The 19048-nt window shown below is 52.8% G+C and overlaps 6 protein-coding genes across 6 annotated transcripts; 4 read left to right on the top strand and 2 right to left on the bottom strand.

Moving 5' to 3' along the window:
• Positions 1–61: 61 nt before the first annotated feature.
• Positions 62–3263, bottom strand: HETIRDRAFT_308468 (uncharacterized protein; the record flags this gene model as incomplete). Its single annotated transcript, XM_009542366.1, has 16 exons — positions 62–607; positions 661–795; positions 860–1065; positions 1125–1346; positions 1400–1508; positions 1561–1652; positions 1768–1876; positions 1931–2120; positions 2170–2232; positions 2295–2488; positions 2547–2558; positions 2618–2679; positions 2731–2975; positions 3039–3069; positions 3123–3174; positions 3231–3263. 16 exons carry the CDS (start codon positions 3261–3263, stop codon positions 62–64), a joined length of 2301 nt encoding a protein of 766 aa, XP_009540661.1.
• Positions 3264–4590: 1327 nt separating this feature from the next.
• Positions 4591–7114, top strand: HETIRDRAFT_456611 (uncharacterized protein). The gene is made up of 9 exons (XM_009542365.1): positions 4591–5157; positions 5218–5289; positions 5355–5463; positions 5517–5543; positions 5605–5687; positions 5739–5884; positions 5937–6253; positions 6309–6750; positions 6812–7114. The coding sequence occupies exons 1-9, from the start codon at positions 4774–4776 to the stop codon at positions 6963–6965; spliced, it is 1734 nt and encodes a 577-aa protein (XP_009540660.1). The 5' UTR covers positions 4591–4773; the 3' UTR covers positions 6966–7114.
• Positions 7115–7416: 302 nt separating this feature from the next.
• HETIRDRAFT_431303 (uncharacterized protein) lies at positions 7417–9680 on the top strand (the record flags this gene model as incomplete). The annotated part of the gene is made up of 4 exons (XM_009542364.1): positions 7417–7609; positions 7676–7751; positions 7803–7965; positions 8025–9680. 4 exons carry the CDS (start codon positions 7417–7419, stop codon positions 9528–9530), a joined length of 1938 nt encoding a protein of 645 aa, XP_009540659.1. The 3' UTR covers positions 9531–9680.
• On the bottom strand, positions 9658–11355 carry HETIRDRAFT_58635 (SH3-domain-containing membrane protein; the record flags this gene model as incomplete). The annotated part of the gene is made up of 5 exons (XM_009542079.1): positions 9658–10151; positions 10209–10325; positions 10378–11103; positions 11153–11201; positions 11272–11355. 5 exons carry the CDS (start codon positions 11353–11355, stop codon positions 10120–10122), a joined length of 1008 nt encoding a protein of 335 aa, XP_009540374.1. The 3' UTR covers positions 9658–10119.
• A 29-nt stretch (positions 11356–11384) lies between these two features.
• Positions 11385–13114, top strand: HETIRDRAFT_447347 (uncharacterized protein; the record flags this gene model as incomplete). The annotated part of the gene is made up of 6 exons (XM_009542363.1): positions 11385–11615; positions 12137–12199; positions 12259–12334; positions 12392–12598; positions 12779–12874; positions 12936–13114. The coding sequence occupies 6 exons, from the start codon at positions 11385–11387 to the stop codon at positions 13112–13114; spliced, it is 852 nt and encodes a 283-aa protein (XP_009540658.1).
• Positions 13115–13728: 614 nt separating this feature from the next.
• On the top strand, positions 13729–18453 carry HETIRDRAFT_306075 (uncharacterized protein; the record flags this gene model as incomplete). Its single annotated transcript, XM_009542362.1, has 10 exons — positions 13729–14003; positions 14341–14926; positions 15039–15893; positions 15952–17056; positions 17105–17253; positions 17318–17605; positions 17660–17710; positions 17765–17923; positions 17984–18189; positions 18240–18453. 10 exons carry the CDS (start codon positions 13729–13731, stop codon positions 18451–18453), a joined length of 3888 nt encoding a protein of 1295 aa, XP_009540657.1.
• Between the last annotated feature and the right edge of the window lie 595 nt (positions 18454–19048).

Genomic DNA, 19048 nt, shown 5'->3' with positions numbered 1-19048 from the left:
AGACATCCGGACAATTATTCGTAAAGCGAAACCCGAAGTATCGACGGCTGAAAAGACTCATTCAGAAGCCCAGCTGCTCAACGAAATCCTGCCACGTCGCATCCAGAATATACGGCTGCCCACTCGTAGCACCCAAACTTTCTTGCTGAGTGGGGCTCTGATACATCCCTGATTGGGCCGAAGCACCCGTCACAAAAGGACTCATGTCAGTAAACGACATCTGCAACGACTGTGCATCGCCCGGCTGAGAATAACCAGTTGACGGGAAGTCGAAAAGATTGAACATGGAGGTTGAAGATGCGGGGAGGGATGATGAGGTGCTCGGCTGTGGCGTAGGGGGGAAGGTTTCGAACGCCTGGAAGTCGTTGAGAATTGTAGGGTGCATTTGCTCATCTGAAACCAGCGGATGGTAGAGAGGAATATGATTCGGCATGGCCCTCTGGTCTAAAGATGGCGATGATAGCCCAGCACTTGGACTAGAGCTTTGTGAGATGACTTGTGTCCCACGACCCATTCGTTGAAGTTCTGCACTCATGGACTGATTACCGTGCGGTTGGGTCTTGTCCATGGCCTCGTGCGCTTGTCGGTACAAGCTTCTAATAGCATCCTAAAAGGATGAATGAACAATAGCTCCATATGGCAGCAGCGACACATGCTTACAAGATGCTCAGCCGCCGGACGACTGCCAGCGCGCACCGCATTTTCGAAGAAACTGCAAGTGATGTCCAACTCTTCCAGCGCGGAGGGAGCCAGGCTTGAGGTAGGAGCGTTGCAGACGAGTAAACACATTACAATCTACAGACCAAACAGCAAGGAATATTCAAGTTTCCTGACGACCGGGGTTATTTAACATACGTACCGCAGCGGAGAGGACTTTAGACCATGCCAAGGTGCTCCTGAAAAAAGATTGCGGCAACGCACTCATCGCCCGCTGGCCAAACTCGATGACTCGATACCCCGATCGATATATCGCCATGACTGATGGCCCGTATTTATGTTTCAGTGGGTCTTCGGGTTTTTCGCGAAGCGCTTGAGCAAAATATACTCTATGGAGGTTCAACAGGGCTTCGAGGGGTCGAGTGATGTTAATTACAAGAACAGATGCGACGGTAGACACGACTTACTCCACTCTTTACTCGAATGAACCATCCAGCGTTTCACTAGTATATCTGCAGGAGGGTCGTCGGGCGTGCCATCGCATGGAGGCCTCAAGAATTCTGGGATGATGAAGTCGCGAATCCTGCGGTCAAGTTCAAGGATAGTGATGTACGGCGGCGACTTTGCCCCAAAGGCAGTGCACATGACTGTATGCAGTAATTGACAATAAAGAAAACTCCATCGCTGGACTGGTGTGCGTTATTAGATTCATTAAAACGAAGAATGATTTATATTGTCGTACATCCAAGGTCCTTGGTCCCATCCTCCTTGAGCCGATCTTCGTCATCTACTGGTAGTTCACAGTCGATGAATGACGGCATGGTAGTTGGCGGTCGACCAAAGCTGAAACTCTGGAAGACATCTAATTGAAAAAGGTGGCAAACTACGAATTGGAAAACCCACATTCCAAGCATCGACGGTGAACAGGTGCCAAAACACACGGCTCCGTTTCTGGCTCTCCTCTTCGTCCAGATTCCACCTCGTGCTTTTCAAATCTGTTGCATACCATTAGACGATTTATTCGAAATAAGGCAAAAATGACTCACGCAAGCCGACCTACGTCATATTGCTTCTAACATGAGGGAATATATATGTTAATAATGTCCAAACTCACACCGTGGGCTAATTTAACAGCATATCCCAAGTACATCCATGCTCTAGACGAACCCGTGGGCAGAAAGCTGGAGTCTGTGATCTCAAGATATTGTGCCATATAGCACTACAGATGAAATCTCAGTCGGAAACGCATGGGCTGCATGACCATGAGACGCACCATTACTTGAACGGCGAGAACTGTTGTCGAGGTGATCGGCGAGTCAAATAAAAGCACGACCCGAGAAAGTACAAAATAATCATATGCCTCAATATGATAGTCCGCAGTCGTCGTGTCATACTGTTTGGCGAGCGCGAAGACAATGAACAGCAAGCTGAGAGCATGCAGGGACTGCATCCCTTCTGAAGGTCTAAGAAGATGTCAACAGCTTTGAAGGATTGAGACGGATGACGGCTCACTTGGCTTGATACGCGAGCGACAATACTTCATCAAACAGCTGTTTGCGATTCAGTGAAGAGGGGCTATTCACGTGCAGATGTCAACGAGCTCGTCTTAGATGGAGCGACGCAGTCAAATAACATACATGTACTGTGAGAGGTTCATGAAGGTTTCGCACATTTGACATGCCTCCGACAACGGCGGTAGGTGGGCATAGACCAGACGTTTGATCTCCGGGTCAATTTTGTCGCCTTCAAGTTCTGGGCACATGAGTTCGACAATACGTGGGTGCAGGCGAGTGGAAGAAGTATAGGCAAGTTTGGGCATCAACTTGGATGACTACCGTAAAGTAGCATTTGGCAACAATATGGTAATTAGGAAATGTCACGCATCTCACCTGGAGGATATACTGCAATTAGGAGGGAACCGTCAATGACAAACTAGATATAAGAAAGGGGCTGGAATTACTTCGGAACGGGCTGACGCGCCGTAAAACTTCGTATCACCCTTTACGCCGATACTCAACGTACCTATCACGAACTATGAACTCTGTGGCCTTGCCAGCAAATAAAAAGACGCACCGAACGCCTCTATAATGCCTTCATCGTCCGCATCACCCGCTGTATCTGTTGGGTTCTGTGGACTGGATCCACTTGATTGCGCTGGTGAGCTCTCTTGATTCAACATTCGCTCTTTTTTTAGTAAGGGATGTGGTTCCTCCGATATTGTGGCTTGGAGGGCAGCAAGACCGACTTCGAGCTCGCGAATGCGAACTGTCATAACGTGAATCTTTGCATGCAACTCCTCGGTATTGGCCAACACATATCTGCGATGTATGTCGTGAAGATGTCAGTCGTGGAAAAGGGGATCGATGATACACATGATCTACTTATTGTTTGCTTTGCCGGTGGCAAGGGCACCTAACGAGAGGGTCGGCGAGATTGTCGGGCAATGTTGAGCAGGTGTCACTTACCGTTCGGGCATATAGCAGCACAACCGCGTTTGGTGCATGTTTCGCAAGGAACCTCCACAGATCCTCAGCATGAAGTTATGAGGCTAGGACATGATCATTCGTGCGCACCTTTCGGTCACAGCGCAGTTTCAGCCTGAACATTTGACACAAGACGACTTGAACACGCCCGACAAACGACAACTAGTCGATACGCACCGGCGACATTCTGCACACGAGACGGGCACTCGTCCTGGTCGTCGTCGTTGCTTCGGTGGGTCTGTAACTGTGCGCGATTTTTCGGTCGGTGTGGGGGGCATCGGGTTGACCAGTGATCAAGAGAGGTGGGGAGTCGCTCGGGGAATGGAAAAATAAGAACCAGAAGACCAAGTTTACAATAAGAGCGCGGATAAGAAAGCACAGAGATATGTGAGAACTTGAGCGAAGGCTGCTACTTACGACATTTTCAAGGTGGATATTAGCAACCAAGGAGCAGTAAACGGCCCTTCGGCTACGCGGCACGAGATCCTCTGCCGCCAGCCGATCGATCTATCCTTAGCAACAGCCCTCGGTCGCATCCTTGGCCCGAGGCGATTTGACTTTTGCTCTTCAACATCAACATCCCTCTCTCTTTCTCAACTCGGGCTCTTACTGCACAACCACTGAACACGGAAAAGTTTGATGGAGGTGCGCTGTCACATCGCCGCAATAAGCTTTGTTCTGATCACCGACCGGCGACGGCGCCATAACGCAGGCCACACATGCTTCGAGCCTTCGATGCGAATCAATCGGTCACTGAGTGTCACGAGTTCAGGTTGGAGCCTCAGATTATCGAAGAGCAGCGTCTCGGGACAATCTTATTTGCATCAGCCCATCATCACTGCCGCTCTCCCTGCCCACTCGCTGAGACCTACGTCAGAGTGCACCACAGCGACCCTCAAAGGCAGCGGCAACATTGGCGGTTCTTCTTCGACCTCTGATGTGATTCCCGAATATCCTTATCTGACTGCACCACGGGAAATATCGTCGTGGAGGCCTGTAACAACTGGCAATGCGATATGTCATACTGCACTTACTCTGAACAACCGTGTTCATTCATCGCATGGCAGGGATTTACACTGGTATTCTCCACGTCTGCCGCGGTGCTCGCTGAAGACCGAGAGAACCTGGTCAGAATACCCAAGCGCGTAGAACGGGTCCGATGTTCGCCGCACACCGTCATGCGGAGGAATTGACGTTGCTGATTGGGATAGATGATGACTACCATGCATGAGTAAACTTGCCCCTTTACGGCGTCTTCTGTTCTCCATTTCTGTTGAATTCCAGCGCCAGCAGATCATCTCCGACTCTTACGTGCTGTCTGCCAACTTGCTAGCTGTGGCATTTGGCAGTGCTCAAGCGCTCATGATCTATCCAGATCTATTCATGGAAGCACAACCTGTCATCAATGCTCAAACCTAAGTGGGCAGCGGAGGAATATCGCTCGGGTTGAATTCTGCACTCATGAAATCTTTTGCATTGGAGTACTCTGACTCTCTGGCGACTATCTCTTCCTTAGACTCCCGTCTGTAAACCTGGCTCTCGGGGAGAGGCCAGCTCTTGCTATGCCGCCTGTCGCAGATCATGATCATTTTGTCGCCGGATCCGGCGGCATCATAGTCGTCTGACATACTGAATGGAAAGCTGTAGAAGCTTGCCCATACATGTACGCCAAGTTCCTTACGCAGAAGACCAACTGTCGGGGCTTTTGACCATCACTAGATATATAGCGCGGGGCTCTGACTTCTTTCAGTCTAATCTTTCTTCCCCTTCTGGTGCTAAATCCATGTCTCTCCCTGCCCCTCGCAGTCACAGCGAATCCGAGGCTCAGCCTTCGACCAATGTCCACACAGACCCGTTTCGTCGGGAATCTGCTGACTCTGCTCAGTCCTCGCCAGGAGGCAGGTCTACCAGTTCCCCGTACTCACTGTCCTTCGACGATACCGTGATCCCGTCTTCGCACGCGCGCCGTACCCTAGTTCTGTGCTTCGACGGAACAGGAGATCAGTTCGATGCGGATGTATGCGCCTTTCCCCACGACATATCGCATGATATCCTTTTGACGACCAGAGACCTGTAGAACTCCAACATCGTCTCGTTCTTCTCAATGTTGAAGAAGGATGATCGCAGCCAGCAGATGGTATACTATCAGGTTCATTTTGTTCAACAAAGTGGAATTGGGCTTGAATTGATCGTATCCTATCCTGTACCCTTCAGGCTGGGATCGGTACTTACACCTCCCCTCAGATCGCCACGCCATTCATGGCGAAACTTGCTAAAATTGTCGACATGGCGGTTGCCAAATATCTTGATGCTCATGTCATGGGTGGGTAATGGCTCGCGTTAAATCGGCTGTTATTCCTTACAGCGTCTTGCTAGGTGGATATGAATTTTTGATGCAGAACTGTCAGTATTCGGTCGTCTGTGTGCTTAGGGCTCAGTCGGTGGCTGATTTTATCGCACACAGATCAAGCAGAGGACAAGATCTGTATATTTGGCTTCTCTCGAGGTGCATACACCGCACGCGCTTTGGCAGGGATGATCCACAAAGTGCGCATTCAGTCTGATCTGTCAGTCAGGCCTGATTCTCACATCGTGTAGGTTGGAATACTACCAGCATGCAATCATCAGCAAGTCCCATTTGCTTACAAAATGTTCGCCCGGGACAACGAGGAGGGTTGGAAGCAGAGCAATGCGTTCAAGAAGGCTTTCTCGGTAGATGTTGAGATCGAATTCCTCGGCGTGTGGTATGCCTATTATCATCAGCAAAGAACAATATTCTGACTCTCTTCTTCACAGGGATACTGTCTCGTCTGTGGGTCTGATCCCCAAGAGACTCCCATTCACTAAGTCAAACACGGCTGTCCGCTATTTCCGGCATGCTATCTCCCTCGACGAGCACCGAGCCAAGTTCAAAGCGAACCACTGGCATCTCTCTCCACCTCATGAGCATAAGCTAGGTACTAAGCGTGGAGACATGCCACGATCTAACCAGCACCATCCTCATCGTCATCACCACGACGGCAAGATGTCTTCGCGGCATCTAGAACGCGAATACGATGATCGTATCACTGAAACGGATGTACTCGAAGTATGGTTCGCTGGCTGTCACTGTGGTATGCAATTCATTCTATACCCAATGCTCTCGATCGACGAGAATGATTCTCTCAGATATCGGGGGCGGATCCGTGGATAACGATACACGTCATTGTCTAGCGCGAATCCCCCTGCGATGGATGATTCGTCAATGTTTTCTCGCTGACACGGGCATTCAATTTCACCGCGGTGGCTTCAGAGGGACCGGACTTGACCCAGACACACTTTACCCCCTTGTGCGGCCACGTCCTCCTCCCGTAGTTTTGTCCTCTGCTGCTCCTTCTGGACAAGGCAAAGATGCCAAAAGCCCAAGCAAGCACGTTCTGTTGCCGACAGACGGCACACTCGTTGACAGCCCTCAATCTTCTGTGCTGTCGGAGGAAGAGGAAGATCTACACGACGCCCTTAGTCCGATCTATGACCAGCTGAAGCTTGCCAAATGGTGGTGGATCCTCGAGATAATACCGTTCCAGACGAGGGTACAGAAGGAAGATCGATCTTGGGCTTCGACGTTTTCGTGAGTCCTTTTTTCCGTGGCACTATCCGTTGAGTTAAGCATTTGCGATCGACTACGCTAGGGTCAACCTCGGCCGCGGGCGAAAGATACTGAAACAGCACTCGGCGGGATTCAACGTTCACAGGACCGTGAAAATTCGGATGGAAGCGGAGGCGAAGGTTGGCAAATACATTCCCAAGGCGAAGTTCAAGGTGGAGCCGAACTGGGTCGATTGATATAGGTCGAGCAGCTGTTGTTTTGCTTTCCACCCGCTCTGCAGTCCACCGGAGTGTTGAGGTACTGAGTAATCTATCTTGGAGCTTTTCCCTACCTGTAACAATCGTATCATACATGTATGGCCCGTTGTGGCCCACCTCATTCTAGGATGTCGGTGCACCGTACCGGATATGCGCGGGATGCGATGCAGTCAATCCACATGTATGGGGTGTGTAGACCCGTGGTTTGATCGACACCAAATCTTCGGGGGAGCTACTGTACTTGTCTGTGACGTTGTTTCGGTCCCGCACGTGCGTACGAGCCACGTGCGACGAGCTGTGGCGTTGAGTCATTGCAGACCCACGGCTGTCCATTCCCAAGTCTTCGACGAGCAGTATTGCTTGTCCAGGAGATACCACAAGTCTCCCAATCACCTTGAATCTTCACCCCTCTCATACACGCAGTGATTTCATGGCTACTCGTGGTGTAACGACTCCCCAATCTATTCCCTCGACCCCCAAGCGTTCAGCTAAGACGGCTTCATCACAATCCCTGAATCATCTCCTCAACTTCTCACTGCCTCCAAGACAAACACAGCAACTACAGGTGTTACCTAGGAGAAGCCGCAGACATGGGGTACAGCATCCTGTATGGAACAAAGAGAGTGGGTGCCCTATCCTATCCTATCTCCATATCGGCAACTTACACAACTGACTTCACTGGCCTGTAGGGTTTGTTAACGCGCAATATAGATTCGTCATGAACCCCAATGGGGACTACACCGTACACTTCGCTGATCCTGACATGTATGTTTGACCTGGGCTCTGATCCCCTCGAAGGCTGAGTGTGTCTCACAGCTTCTTCCAATGGCAAGATATCGAGCAAATTATAATCCCACGTAGCTCCGCTTTGGCCTCTGCTGCTGGCGGCGGACAAGGGGCTCTCCAGGACGAGGGACACACTATATGTCCCATATGTCTCTCTCCTCCCACTGCTCCTAGAATGACCAAATGCGGGCATGTCAGTGGTGCACTTCCAGACCATATGCATTCGATCTAAACATAGTTTCTTCACTCTAGGTATTTTGCTTTCCTTGTATTCTACATTATTTCAATACCTCGGACAATACCAAGTGGGTCCGATGCCCGATCTGCTTTGACTCGGTCAACGAGAAGCAGCTCAAGAGCGTCCAATGGTTCGACGGAACTCACCAGGCCGAAGACGATCCAGACGGGCTTGTTCCTAAAGCCTCTTCCTCGTCATCGTCCGTGGCCACAGCTCTCGATAACCTACCACGGCCCGGCTCTACTCTTCGAATGCGATTGATGCAGAGGCCTCAAATCACCACCTTAGCTCTCCCGCGCTCCAACACTTGGCCCTCTGATATACTCCCCCCTCATCAAGCACCATTTCACTTCCTCCCCGATGTTTACACCTACTCCAAATTTATGCTTGCGACGCCGACTTATCTAGTCGAGAAGCTCACTCAAGATCTCAATGATTTGACAATCGAGAGGCGAATGTTATTGAGCATGGGCGACAGCCTCGGGGTGACTTTTGTTGACGCCGCAGAGCAGAAGTTACAAGTGCAGATTGCCAAGGCGACGGCACTGGACACAGAGTACCTTCGGAACGCCATTGATAAGACATTGCAGACCCAGCATGAAATCCAGGCTCGATTTTTATACCACGAGCAGCGGCGAAAGCAGGAAGCTGCACAGCGCGAGACATTTGATGTGCCAGAGGCTTATCTGGCTGCACGTTCGTCTGGTCTGAATTCTTCTGCGCCAGTCCCTAGTCCACCCGCTGTAGCCCCTCCCCGGAGTCAGAAGCCGCGTCGCAACCTCAATCCCCCTCCCCCCTCCACTTCGACGTACTATTATTACCAGGCAGCATCGGGCATGCCCATCTTCTTGCACCCCCTGGACATCAAGATACTGAACGCCCACTTCAACGGGTACGCATCGTTCCCAGACTCGATCGTCGTTCGTGTCGAGGCGTACAACGAAGGGTCCGTCAACGACGATTTACGCAAGCGCTGCAAGTACCTGGGACACGTGGCCGAGGGCGCCGACGTCGTCTTCATTGAGGCCGATCTGACGGACGTCGTCGGGGCGGACGGGCTGCGCAACTTTGAAGGTGCATTGAAGAGCCGGCGTGCACGGCGCAAGGAGAAGGGGCGGAAAGACGACCGCGCGCGTGCCCGCGCCGAGGAGCGAGAGAAGGAGAAGCTGGCCTCGGTTGCGTGGAGGGAGACTGGCACCCCGCTATATCGCGTCCCGACTGACGCGGCGTACGCAGAGTCGCCCCCCGTCGAGGATGTACACGAACCGGAACTAGAGCCGGAGCATGTTCCCGTGACCGGGGCGTGGGGCTCCCGCAGCTTTGCATCTGCGTTGCACTCCAGCACTCCGCAGCCGGTGGCTGGACAGCGGCCAGCACGGAGGGCGGAGGAGGAAGACGAGTGGGATCTAGACATTGCTTGGCATGAGTTAGAGCAACGAGGCGGTGGCGGTGGGGGCGGTGGGCGGAGGAAGAGAAACCGGTTGGTGGTGTTAGGGAATGGACCTGGCCGCATGCATTGACAGACATGATTTTGGTTTTTGATGCATACTTATACGCTTTAAACAAACAACATTGTAACAGTATTCCAGAGCACGATGTAATGTCCAGCTGTTCGCTTTTTTGTGCGATTCACGCGCAAATTGACATCGATATGAAAGCGAGTCGTATTGAACACATACAGTGCGTAGCCTATAGACCGAGCAGAGCACACGAGTCCGTCGAACTCCACACAGGGAAAACGAAATGGTAGGTAAACAAAGAGTCCAAACTGGGAGGTATCCCGATCGTGGCTGATATAGATAGCACAACAAGAGTGTTCGAGATAGACTAACAGACGACATACCTAGGAATCGCGACATGTCACTGAAGCAGCAATGAAATGAACGATGAGGCACTAAGATAAACCCCTGTTATCAACAGCATCGCCCAAGCACCAGAAAGGGAGGAGAAAGGAGCAGGTGGTGCTTAGAAGGAGTGAGGACGGTGGCTCAGTATTAATAGGGTATGTATGAGGTCGAGTAGGCATCATCGCACGCTGTGCGCTTCTCGTTTCGTGATGTTCGTATGCAGAAGAAAATGCGAAATGGGTCAAGCAACCCAATAGATGGGTTAGATAATCTGAAGGTAATTCGATGGCGCGACTGTGGACGGTTCGAGGTCAGGGCTGTAAAGAAAGACATCGGGGACAATAAACGTACTGCCAATCGACCCATCTGCCTTCTTAGCTTGCCACCATTTGCCCTGTTTGTCCATGATGTCCATGATTTCGCCCTTGGCGAACGATATCTCATTTGGATCATCAGGCGATGCAGAATCTAGAGATAGGATAAGTTCTGATCGAGTACCCAGTCTGACCAAAATACTCACAAGCATAAAGTGCTTTTGCTTTATATGCGTATCCCTCCGAATTTATGCTGGTATCCTCAGGCAATGGGGGGCCTCCTCCTGAACCAACCCCCGCATTTCCAGGAGTCGTGAGCGGCGAAGTCACCCCTCCGTTCTCTCCTGGCATCGACGATGCTCCTGGAGCCATGTTGCTTGCTATGCTCGGTGCCCCATTCAAACTCTTTGGGGGCCCCCCGTCCACGCCAGAACTCCCGTGGAGACTTCCCTGGCTCCGAATACCCGCCCCCGGACTAAAGTTGGTTGTCATTTTGGTGTCGTATGGAGCCGAGCCGACGCCTGCTGGAGAAGAGTATCCTCCGCCGTAGCCGTTCCCAGCTCCCATGTTATGGACGGACTGCGTGCGTGTGCGACGCCTGCGTGAAGGAGGGGTGAGGCCGCCAGTGCCCAATGCATTAAAGACGTGAAGAGTAAGCGAGTCCTCCTCTGAAGTAAAGTAGAGGACCCAGAGAATATTGACGACGGCGAGGATGAGCCAACCAGCAGCCATTGCACCTCGAGCAGCCTGTCCGGTGAAGATTCCCGCATCTACGCCGAGGACGGAAAATACGATGGCAACCGCACCGAAGGTGGAGATCTGGAAGCGATGCATCGCTATCGAGTCGCTGGCAAGAGTGTATAGGACGCCAACGACGAGGAAGAGTTCGAGAAAGATCGCAAACCAAAGGGTTCCAACAGCGCCATGGCCGACTGAAATGACAGTCAAGCGTGGAGCGCTGAGAGGTACGATTCGACTCACATTGTGCAGTCACGACTGCTTGTGATATGAAGGCTACAAACCAGCCAACCTGTATCAGACGATCCATGGATGCGATGAGAAATTTTCCGTTCTATTCCGAGATACAATGGGACACTGACCACTGCAAGAATACTAGTGAACAAGAAGAGATAATGTGTTAATATTGGGGTGAAATCCAGTCCTTCATTGCCGCGAGGGGGCATCGTGTGTTTAGCGACGATGAGAGAGCAAGATGACGGGCAACGGCGTCGACGACGTTCGGAAGAAAGCTGGGAGTCGTTACAACAGCGCCCGACACGACGAGTCCAAGACCGTCACAGACCGTCACGTGACTGTGCCGAAGACTCCGGGCGCCCAGTTTGGTCTATCCTTGCATCCAACCCATCGCGACGAGGACACCTCGAATTCCCACACACCACCGCTTGCTAATATCTCCTCGGACCTCTTTAAGTTCATTCTGCGAGTCGATTGAATAATACGGATCCGTCATGAACCTCTGGCTTGCTCAGGCTCTTTGGGCGAGGTCGCGGATGCAGATACCAGCATCCCACTTGGGGTACTCTTGGAGCTGATTGGAGCATTCAATTTGGATGACATCTGACGGCTCTTCGGTTTCTCTACGCTGCATCTTGCGCTGATTGGTGGGTGAGTAGTTCATATCGATGTGGAACCCGTCGTGGAACAAGTCAGCAAGTCAGCAGTTTGGATATGACGGTGTTCCTACATCAGCCAGGTTGGTAAGATGATACCAAGCCTTTCCCTATCCCGCTGGTTGGTTTCCCGCCGTCGATCAGGATCTTATGTCTCATAACTTGACCCCTAACTTTCTACCTATAAGATTCCCAATACCATCTCCTGCAGTCGCTTACTTTTCGAGCACTCTCATACCTCTGTCTGTGCTATGAAGCAATTTTTCGTATCCTCCGAATCGACCAGAAAGAACGAGGAAATCACATTCTCCCACGTGCTCATATGATCCGCCAGCTATGGCACGAATTCGGTTTCTGGGTCTCTTGTGTGATGCAAGCACTGGCTGGATTCATCCTGGTGCGTGTGGAACGATCTCTTTCTCTCTCTCTCTCTCCTTGAACAAAACTATCACACAGAGCATCATGGCTACGGCTCTCAGCCAACTTGAACCTACGCTGCGCGAGAGGCCACCTCCTATGGTACCGCTGACCCGTGAGCATGGACAGCGGCAACGTAGTTTCTCTACTTATCTCGTGACATCGAATGAAGCCTCTGAGCCGTCGCCACCGATTCGCACCTCCTCCATCACCGTACACTCAGACCCTGAACCCTACCCCTCTTTCAATCGCTCCTGGCATGATCCTCACCGCTCTATACCTCCCTCAATGCCGACCTTACCTGAATGCCCACGAGCCGAGCTGATAACGACGGGGGATCCAGTGACTTCCAGTGGGACGTTTGGTCAGGCGGCGCCCTGTCAGTCATCCGAAGAAGAATGCCCTCAATCCGGGAAGCACAAGCCCTCTTTACAGTTTTCAAGTCTCAAGCACACACGATTGCCGAAGCAGAAACTTTGTCGGTGCCTTTCGTTGCCCTCAGAGCAACCGCGGGACAAGAGCAGTCCCATGCGTTTGTTGACCTCCCCTCTGCATGCAGTGGCTTCGCTTCCAGATATGAAAATTTCAGGACGCAAGCTCAAGAGGAAAGCGACCGTCGCGCAGCGAGTCGATCGATCTCCTAGCACCGATTCGTGTGAGTTGTGCAATATCAATCGTCACTTGGTCCTGTCCGGGCTTACTGAGCCTTCGTGTAGCGACGAACCAGCAGAGCACGCATCGAGGAAACGGTGCCATGCAAAAGAAGAATTCTACTTCAGTGGCGCGCACCTACCCTTACGAAGCCCCATACTTCTTCCCTACACCGGCTTCGCCGGAGGCCTACGGATATGTACACAACGTTCGAGTGAATTCACAATCATACACCAAGCCTTAAATTTTTTATATCCATGTTTTTCTCCTCCATCCAGTCGGATACAGCAAACCACTCCGTAAGTACTTTGCAAGTTACATGATAAGCGAGAAGAGCTTCCATGCTCGAAATAACCGGGCTCCTGGGAATGGGTGATATGAATTCAGGTAGAGTTCTTTCGTGATGCTTTGTTCTTGGTTGCCCGTGATTAGATTTTCCATATGTACCATTTGCACCGACCCATATTTGAGTACTTGAGTTCTGAAGTCTGATCTTATCAATCTCTGGGGAGATAAGATAAGATTTTCTCCCACGACATTGCGGTTGTCGAGAACGCGGTGGGCGCCAGAAGCTTGCATCGCAGCGTAAATTGTAACGACTCGGCTATGAATATCTCTCTAACACCACCACTGCCTCCGCCCCTCTCTCCTGCTCCCAAGCACAACGTAATCTCTCTTGCTGCTGCACCCTCCAGTACCCCGCCCTTCACTGCGATCGCGGAGCCGTCATCACCTGCACACACCGTCGCCATCCAACAGGAAGCACCACAGCCAAGTCGGAGCCATTCTCCTGACCACGAGACTGCTGGACCATCCAAGTTGTCCGAAGCATACACATTGGAGCAAGAGATGCGGGGGATGGGAGGTTCCTTCGGCGTATCAACTATACCTCGCTCGCGGGCAGCATCCAGCGGGCCTCTCGCACCCCCCAAGTCTGAAACACCCGTCCCCGGCCTGGGAGGAAGCCCGTCGAACACCGGTGGTCCTGGTACCCCTCGACTGGGGGATGGAGGCCGCCCGTTGAACGTCACGGATGCGCTGAGCTATTTGGACGCGGTGAAGATACAGTTTGCGGAGAAGCCGGATGTCTACAATCAGTTTTTGGATATAATGAAGGATTTCAAGAGCCAGCTGTGAGTCCTGGGGTCTACTTTTGTTTGCCGATCTTCCCTTGGGAGTGCCGCGGCGTATCTTCACATGGAAGTTCCGAAACTCGATTCATCTCGGCACTGTTGACTGGGAGCTATGCATCCACGCGATGTTGCCCTCCATCCAAGTCTCTCCGACACTTTTGCATGTCGATGTCGTTCCCCTGCACATTGCACGGTATGACGGAAGGCCAAAAGCCTTGCCGGCGGTCCGACCGGTTCCTACCTTATCGGGACTGCAGCTATGTCATAGTTTCATTGAGCACTGGCCTTTTGCCTTCATCCGATCCTCCAAATGGTTCTTTCACTAATCGTTTCTCAGGATCGACACACCAGGCGTCATCGAACGCGTCTCCATGCTCTTTCACGGAAACCCCGGCCTCATACAAGGATTTAATACCTTCCTTCCGCCGGGCTACCACATAAATTGTTCCACTGACCCTCACGACGTGAACCTCATTACCGTCACGACACCCACTGGTACAACCACTTCCACCATCCCGACACCGGCTTTTGGACTCGTGAACGCGTCTCCGTTTGTACCTCAAGTAGCCCAGCTTCACGCGCCGTTGCATACCATCTCAGATATCCCCTCTGCATCTGGCTCACGGCCTCCATCCCCACATGGCCGACCTTCAACTGCTCCCATCTACTATGACCCTCTTGCATCTTATTCACCAGGACCTCAGGGAGTTTCCACGACTGCTCACGCAGCGTCTGTGCTGGGCAATATGAGTAACAAGAGCCAGAACGCGGTCGAGAGAGCACAACAAAGTGGAGAGTTCGACCATGCTATCCAGTACTTGAACAAAATCAAAACGAGATACCCCGATGAACCGAATACGTACAAGCAGTTCTTGGAGATTCTGCAAAACTACCGCAAAGAGCAGCAGATTTACCTGAAGGAAGTCAAGGATCAGCAAGCGCTCCAAATCAGAGAACAAAGGATGATGCAGGAGGTATGTTGCGCTTCCTTTGTCCGTCGATGCCACCGTGTTTTATTAGCGATCTGGCCTGTAGGTTTACGTCCAGGTCCAAGTCCTTTTCAAAGACACCCCCGATCTGCTTGGCGAGTTCAAAGACTTCCTGCCTGAGATGTCCGCCACTCGAGCAGTGCCACTCGTCGGCATACTGCCGCACCCACAAAACTCTACAGCAACGAGCGTTTGGAACCATGAGGCTGCTCCCCCATCCCCTGCTCGAAAGGAAGTGCCTCCATCTAGACGTCGGAAGAGAGAGGCGGGGAAGGAATCTCAGCGGGCTGAACCTGGACGAGTGAGTTGCCTTGTGCATTTCAGCCTCGCGCCGCGCGCATCGACTAACGGTCTTCGCGCACAGGATAATAGAAAGAAACAAAGGGTCAGGCCTGCAAAGGGCCATGCGCAGTCTCCGACGTTCACCAGCTTCCCCGCACCGGCTTCACCTGTACCAGGTCCATCCCACCTGCGCCAGTCGGCGTCTTTCTCTACACCGGCGTTCCCGGGCATACACGTCCACGAGACCTTCAGTTGGGTAGACTCGCCAAACCTAGCTGCGGCAACTGGTCCCAGCTCAGCAGCTCATGACGAGCAGCAGTTCTTCGACCGAGCCAAGAGGACCCTCGAACCCCGGGAAACGTGGGAAGACTTTTTTAAATTGCTGAATATGTACTCGAAGGATATCATCGATACCAAGCAGCTGATTGCGAGCGCGGAACTGTTTCTCGGGCATGGCGAGCTGCTGGCACAGTTCAAGGCACTCCTCGGTTGGGACGACAAGCGGGAAAGTGTGGAATATGGACCGCCGTTCAGCATTCGGACAGGCCCGCCTGAACTAATTCCACCTGCCCCAGTGGACGATGGGGGAGGGCCGAGCTATCGTCGACTGCCCGATAGTGTGAGCGTTGTGCAAGATTTATTGTCTGCGAGTGCTCACTATATTACTGCTATGATAGGAGGCAAGGCTGGCCACATCTGGCCGAGATCAACTGGCTCGATCCGTGCTCAACGACGAATGGGTCTCCCACCCTACCTGGGCATCCGAAGACGGTGGCTTCGTAACACACAAGAAGAACACTTTCGAAGAGTCGATGCACAAGACCGAGGACGAGCGCCACGAGTATGAGATACATTTCGAGGGCATCATCCGTACGATCGTTATTCTGGAGTCGCTGAATGCTCGGATCGAGGAGATGTCGCATGAAGAGCGAACACAGTTTCGATTGAAGCCTGATCTCGGAGGGGAGAGCAAATGCATCTATCAGCGTACGATCAAAAAGATTTATGGGAAGGACGCTGGGTCGGAGGTTTATCAGGCCCTTCAGGACGTTCCGAGCGTCACCGTGCCTGTCGTTCTCCAGCGGCTGAAGCAAAAGTGCGATGAATGGCGTCGTGCGCAGCGGGCCTGGGGCATTACTTGGCGGCAGACCGAGGCGAAGCATTTTTACAAGTCGCTGGATCAAATGGGGATCAACTTCAAAGCAAATGACAAGAAGAACACCACCAACAAGTCGCTCGTCATGGAAATCGAGGGCATCAAAGCAGAGCAGCTTCAGGAGATGGAGCTTGAGGGAAAACCCACCTTCATTTTCGGCTCGCCCGGGCACCAGCTCGAGTATAGCTTCCAGGACACGGCCGTCCTTCAGGATTCGCTCAAGCTGGTCTATTCATATCTCGACCATAATCAAGCGGTTTACAGTCAGCAGGAGAGGCGTAGCGTGGAGAAGTTCCTGCGTGTGTTCGTACCCACCCTGTGCATGTTCCCCCTTCCGGAGTTCAATGCGGCTTGCGGGCCACTCGACCTCGAACAGGACGACGATGACTCGGGCGATGAGCACACGGGCGCTGCCGATACATTGGAGGAGACAAGTCCACACCGAGGTGGGCGCCGGTCTGCGGGCACCGGTAATGCCAGTGGTGGTGTACACCCTGCCGACCTCCGGAAGAAGCTACTGAAGACTGCTCAAGAGAAATGGACTGCTCGAAAGGGACAGACTCCTTCTGTCGCAGGCTCCAGAGCGGCGTCCCCCGTGGTGGACGATCTGCAGCCGAGTGGGTCGCGTATTTTTGTGCAGGACGGTCCGTCGCCGTCAAATGGGGATGCGAAAGGTGAGGGACAGAGAGCACCCACCCAACCTGCGGACGTCTGGATACGGGAGAGCCTTACGGATGAAATCAAATCTATTCGCGAGGCTCCGGTGAGCAAACGTCCGTTCTTCGCGAATACGACGCTGTACACGCTCTTGCGGCTGCTCCAGGTGCGTGCATACTATTTTTGGAGAGTGAACTTTATGTCAGTCGCGAATCTAATTTCCGATGCAGCTGCTCTATTCTCGGCTATCGATTTGCAAGGAGGTCGGCGCAAAGCATGCGAGCCAGAAGTTTGAGCATCTCCTTGCTAACCCCATCGCGGTAGAGCTGGGTCTGGAAGACGCGCAAGGCCCGTCTGCGGTACTCGACCAGATACTGGAAACCGTACAGGACCAGGATCTGACCGAAGACTCGAATGTGCTCTACATGTATCTCCTGGACTCGTGCGAGAAACTGTTCGACGGTGAGATGGACCAGGCTACTTTTGAGGAGCACATGCGATGGTTCTTTGGAACCAAGGTACGCCATCCTCCCCGTCGTCACGGAGGCTTCTTCCATTAAACCCAGCTCTAGGCGTTCCATCTTTATACCGTTGATAAAGTCATCGCGGCGCTCATCAAGCAGGTGAGAAATTCCATAGGAACTATAAAAAGAGAGCTCATTCATCTGGCGTGACAGGTTCAGACGGTCGTGACAGACAACAAGTGCCAGGAACTGTGGTATTTTCTGAAGAAGGCAAGATCGGAGAACAGCTTTACACAGCAGGATGTCATGCGATATAGACGCGCCGCAGAGCGTCACGTTGGGTCCGATGACAACCTTTACGGAGTTGAATGGGTGAGTCAGATGCCAATAGATCAGCTGGAACGCAAAACTCACGCGGAAGGAAACTCACAGGATGCCGGGTCCAAAGCGATGCGCATTCAATTGGTGGGTGCGGATGAAGCCAGCGTGAACGATGGCGGTACGAGCGTCGGCCGATGGAGGGAGTACGTCGAGAGCTACGTGATGGACCATCCCACGGAGTGGGTGGGCGGGGCAGGCGTCCGTAGATCAAAGGCGACGAGCCCGATTTTCCTTAAACGGTGGGCAAACCGACGGGAGTCTATTTTGGCTGCGCGGGCGACTAACGATGGGGCGATTCTATTGTTAGACACCTGACATCGGATGATCTAGGATCGCGGGAGACGGTGACGACGGAAGGGAACCTGGGGATCCGGGTGAGCCTGGGGAGCTACAAGTTGTTCTACGAGGCGGGGACGGAGGAGACGGTGTGGCGGCGGCGGGGACGGGAGGAGGAGGCTGCTGTGTTGGCGAACGCGTCGGCACGAGAGGAGGAGCGGCGACGGAGCCGGTGGTTAGCATGATGAACGGCAGGAGTGTTCTATTTATAGCGGACGCGTGTTGTTGTGTTGTTATTTAAATTTCCGGGGCCAAAAATAACTGCGCTGCAAGCTAAATATGTGCTTGATAAGCTTGATAAACCGAGCGAGGACCGGGTGCTCCCTTGAGCTCGAGCCCCTTGCTACCCTCGCCACCTTTGTCGTCGCCGTCGCCGTCGTCGTCCCCAGCGTCCTCCCCGCCCCCGCCCCCGTCCCTCCTATCCATGCGCGGACGACAGCCGCCGCTCCCAGCACACAGAACACGGCTCGGTCCACGTTGATTTAATCTCAGCCAACTCGGTCGCTTGTCTCCGTCCACGAGTGTCTTGGCACAGCGCCCCTAGTACGATGGCCAAGCCCGTCCAGCTTCCTGCTGAGGCAGGTCCCTCGTCCTCTTCCACAACAACCAACACACCTCCATCACGTCCGCGCCGTCGTTGCCGCCGCAACAAGCGTCATCGCACCGCGGTCATCCCGTCCTCTGGCATCCTCACTCTCCTCGCCGCCGTCAGCGCATCCTCAGCCACCGCATACGGCCGCCCTCTTGATGCACAGCACACAACACACGCTTCCCTTCCCT

Source organism: Heterobasidion irregulare (assembly GCF_000320585.1).
Source record: "Heterobasidion irregulare TC 32-1 unplaced genomic scaffold scaffold_01, whole genome shotgun sequence".
In the NCBI taxonomy this organism is placed as follows: domain Eukaryota; kingdom Fungi; phylum Basidiomycota; class Agaricomycetes; order Russulales; family Bondarzewiaceae; genus Heterobasidion; species Heterobasidion irregulare.
The sequence above is the reverse complement of the archived record's forward strand: the minus strand, read 5'-3'. Positions and strand labels throughout refer to the sequence as shown.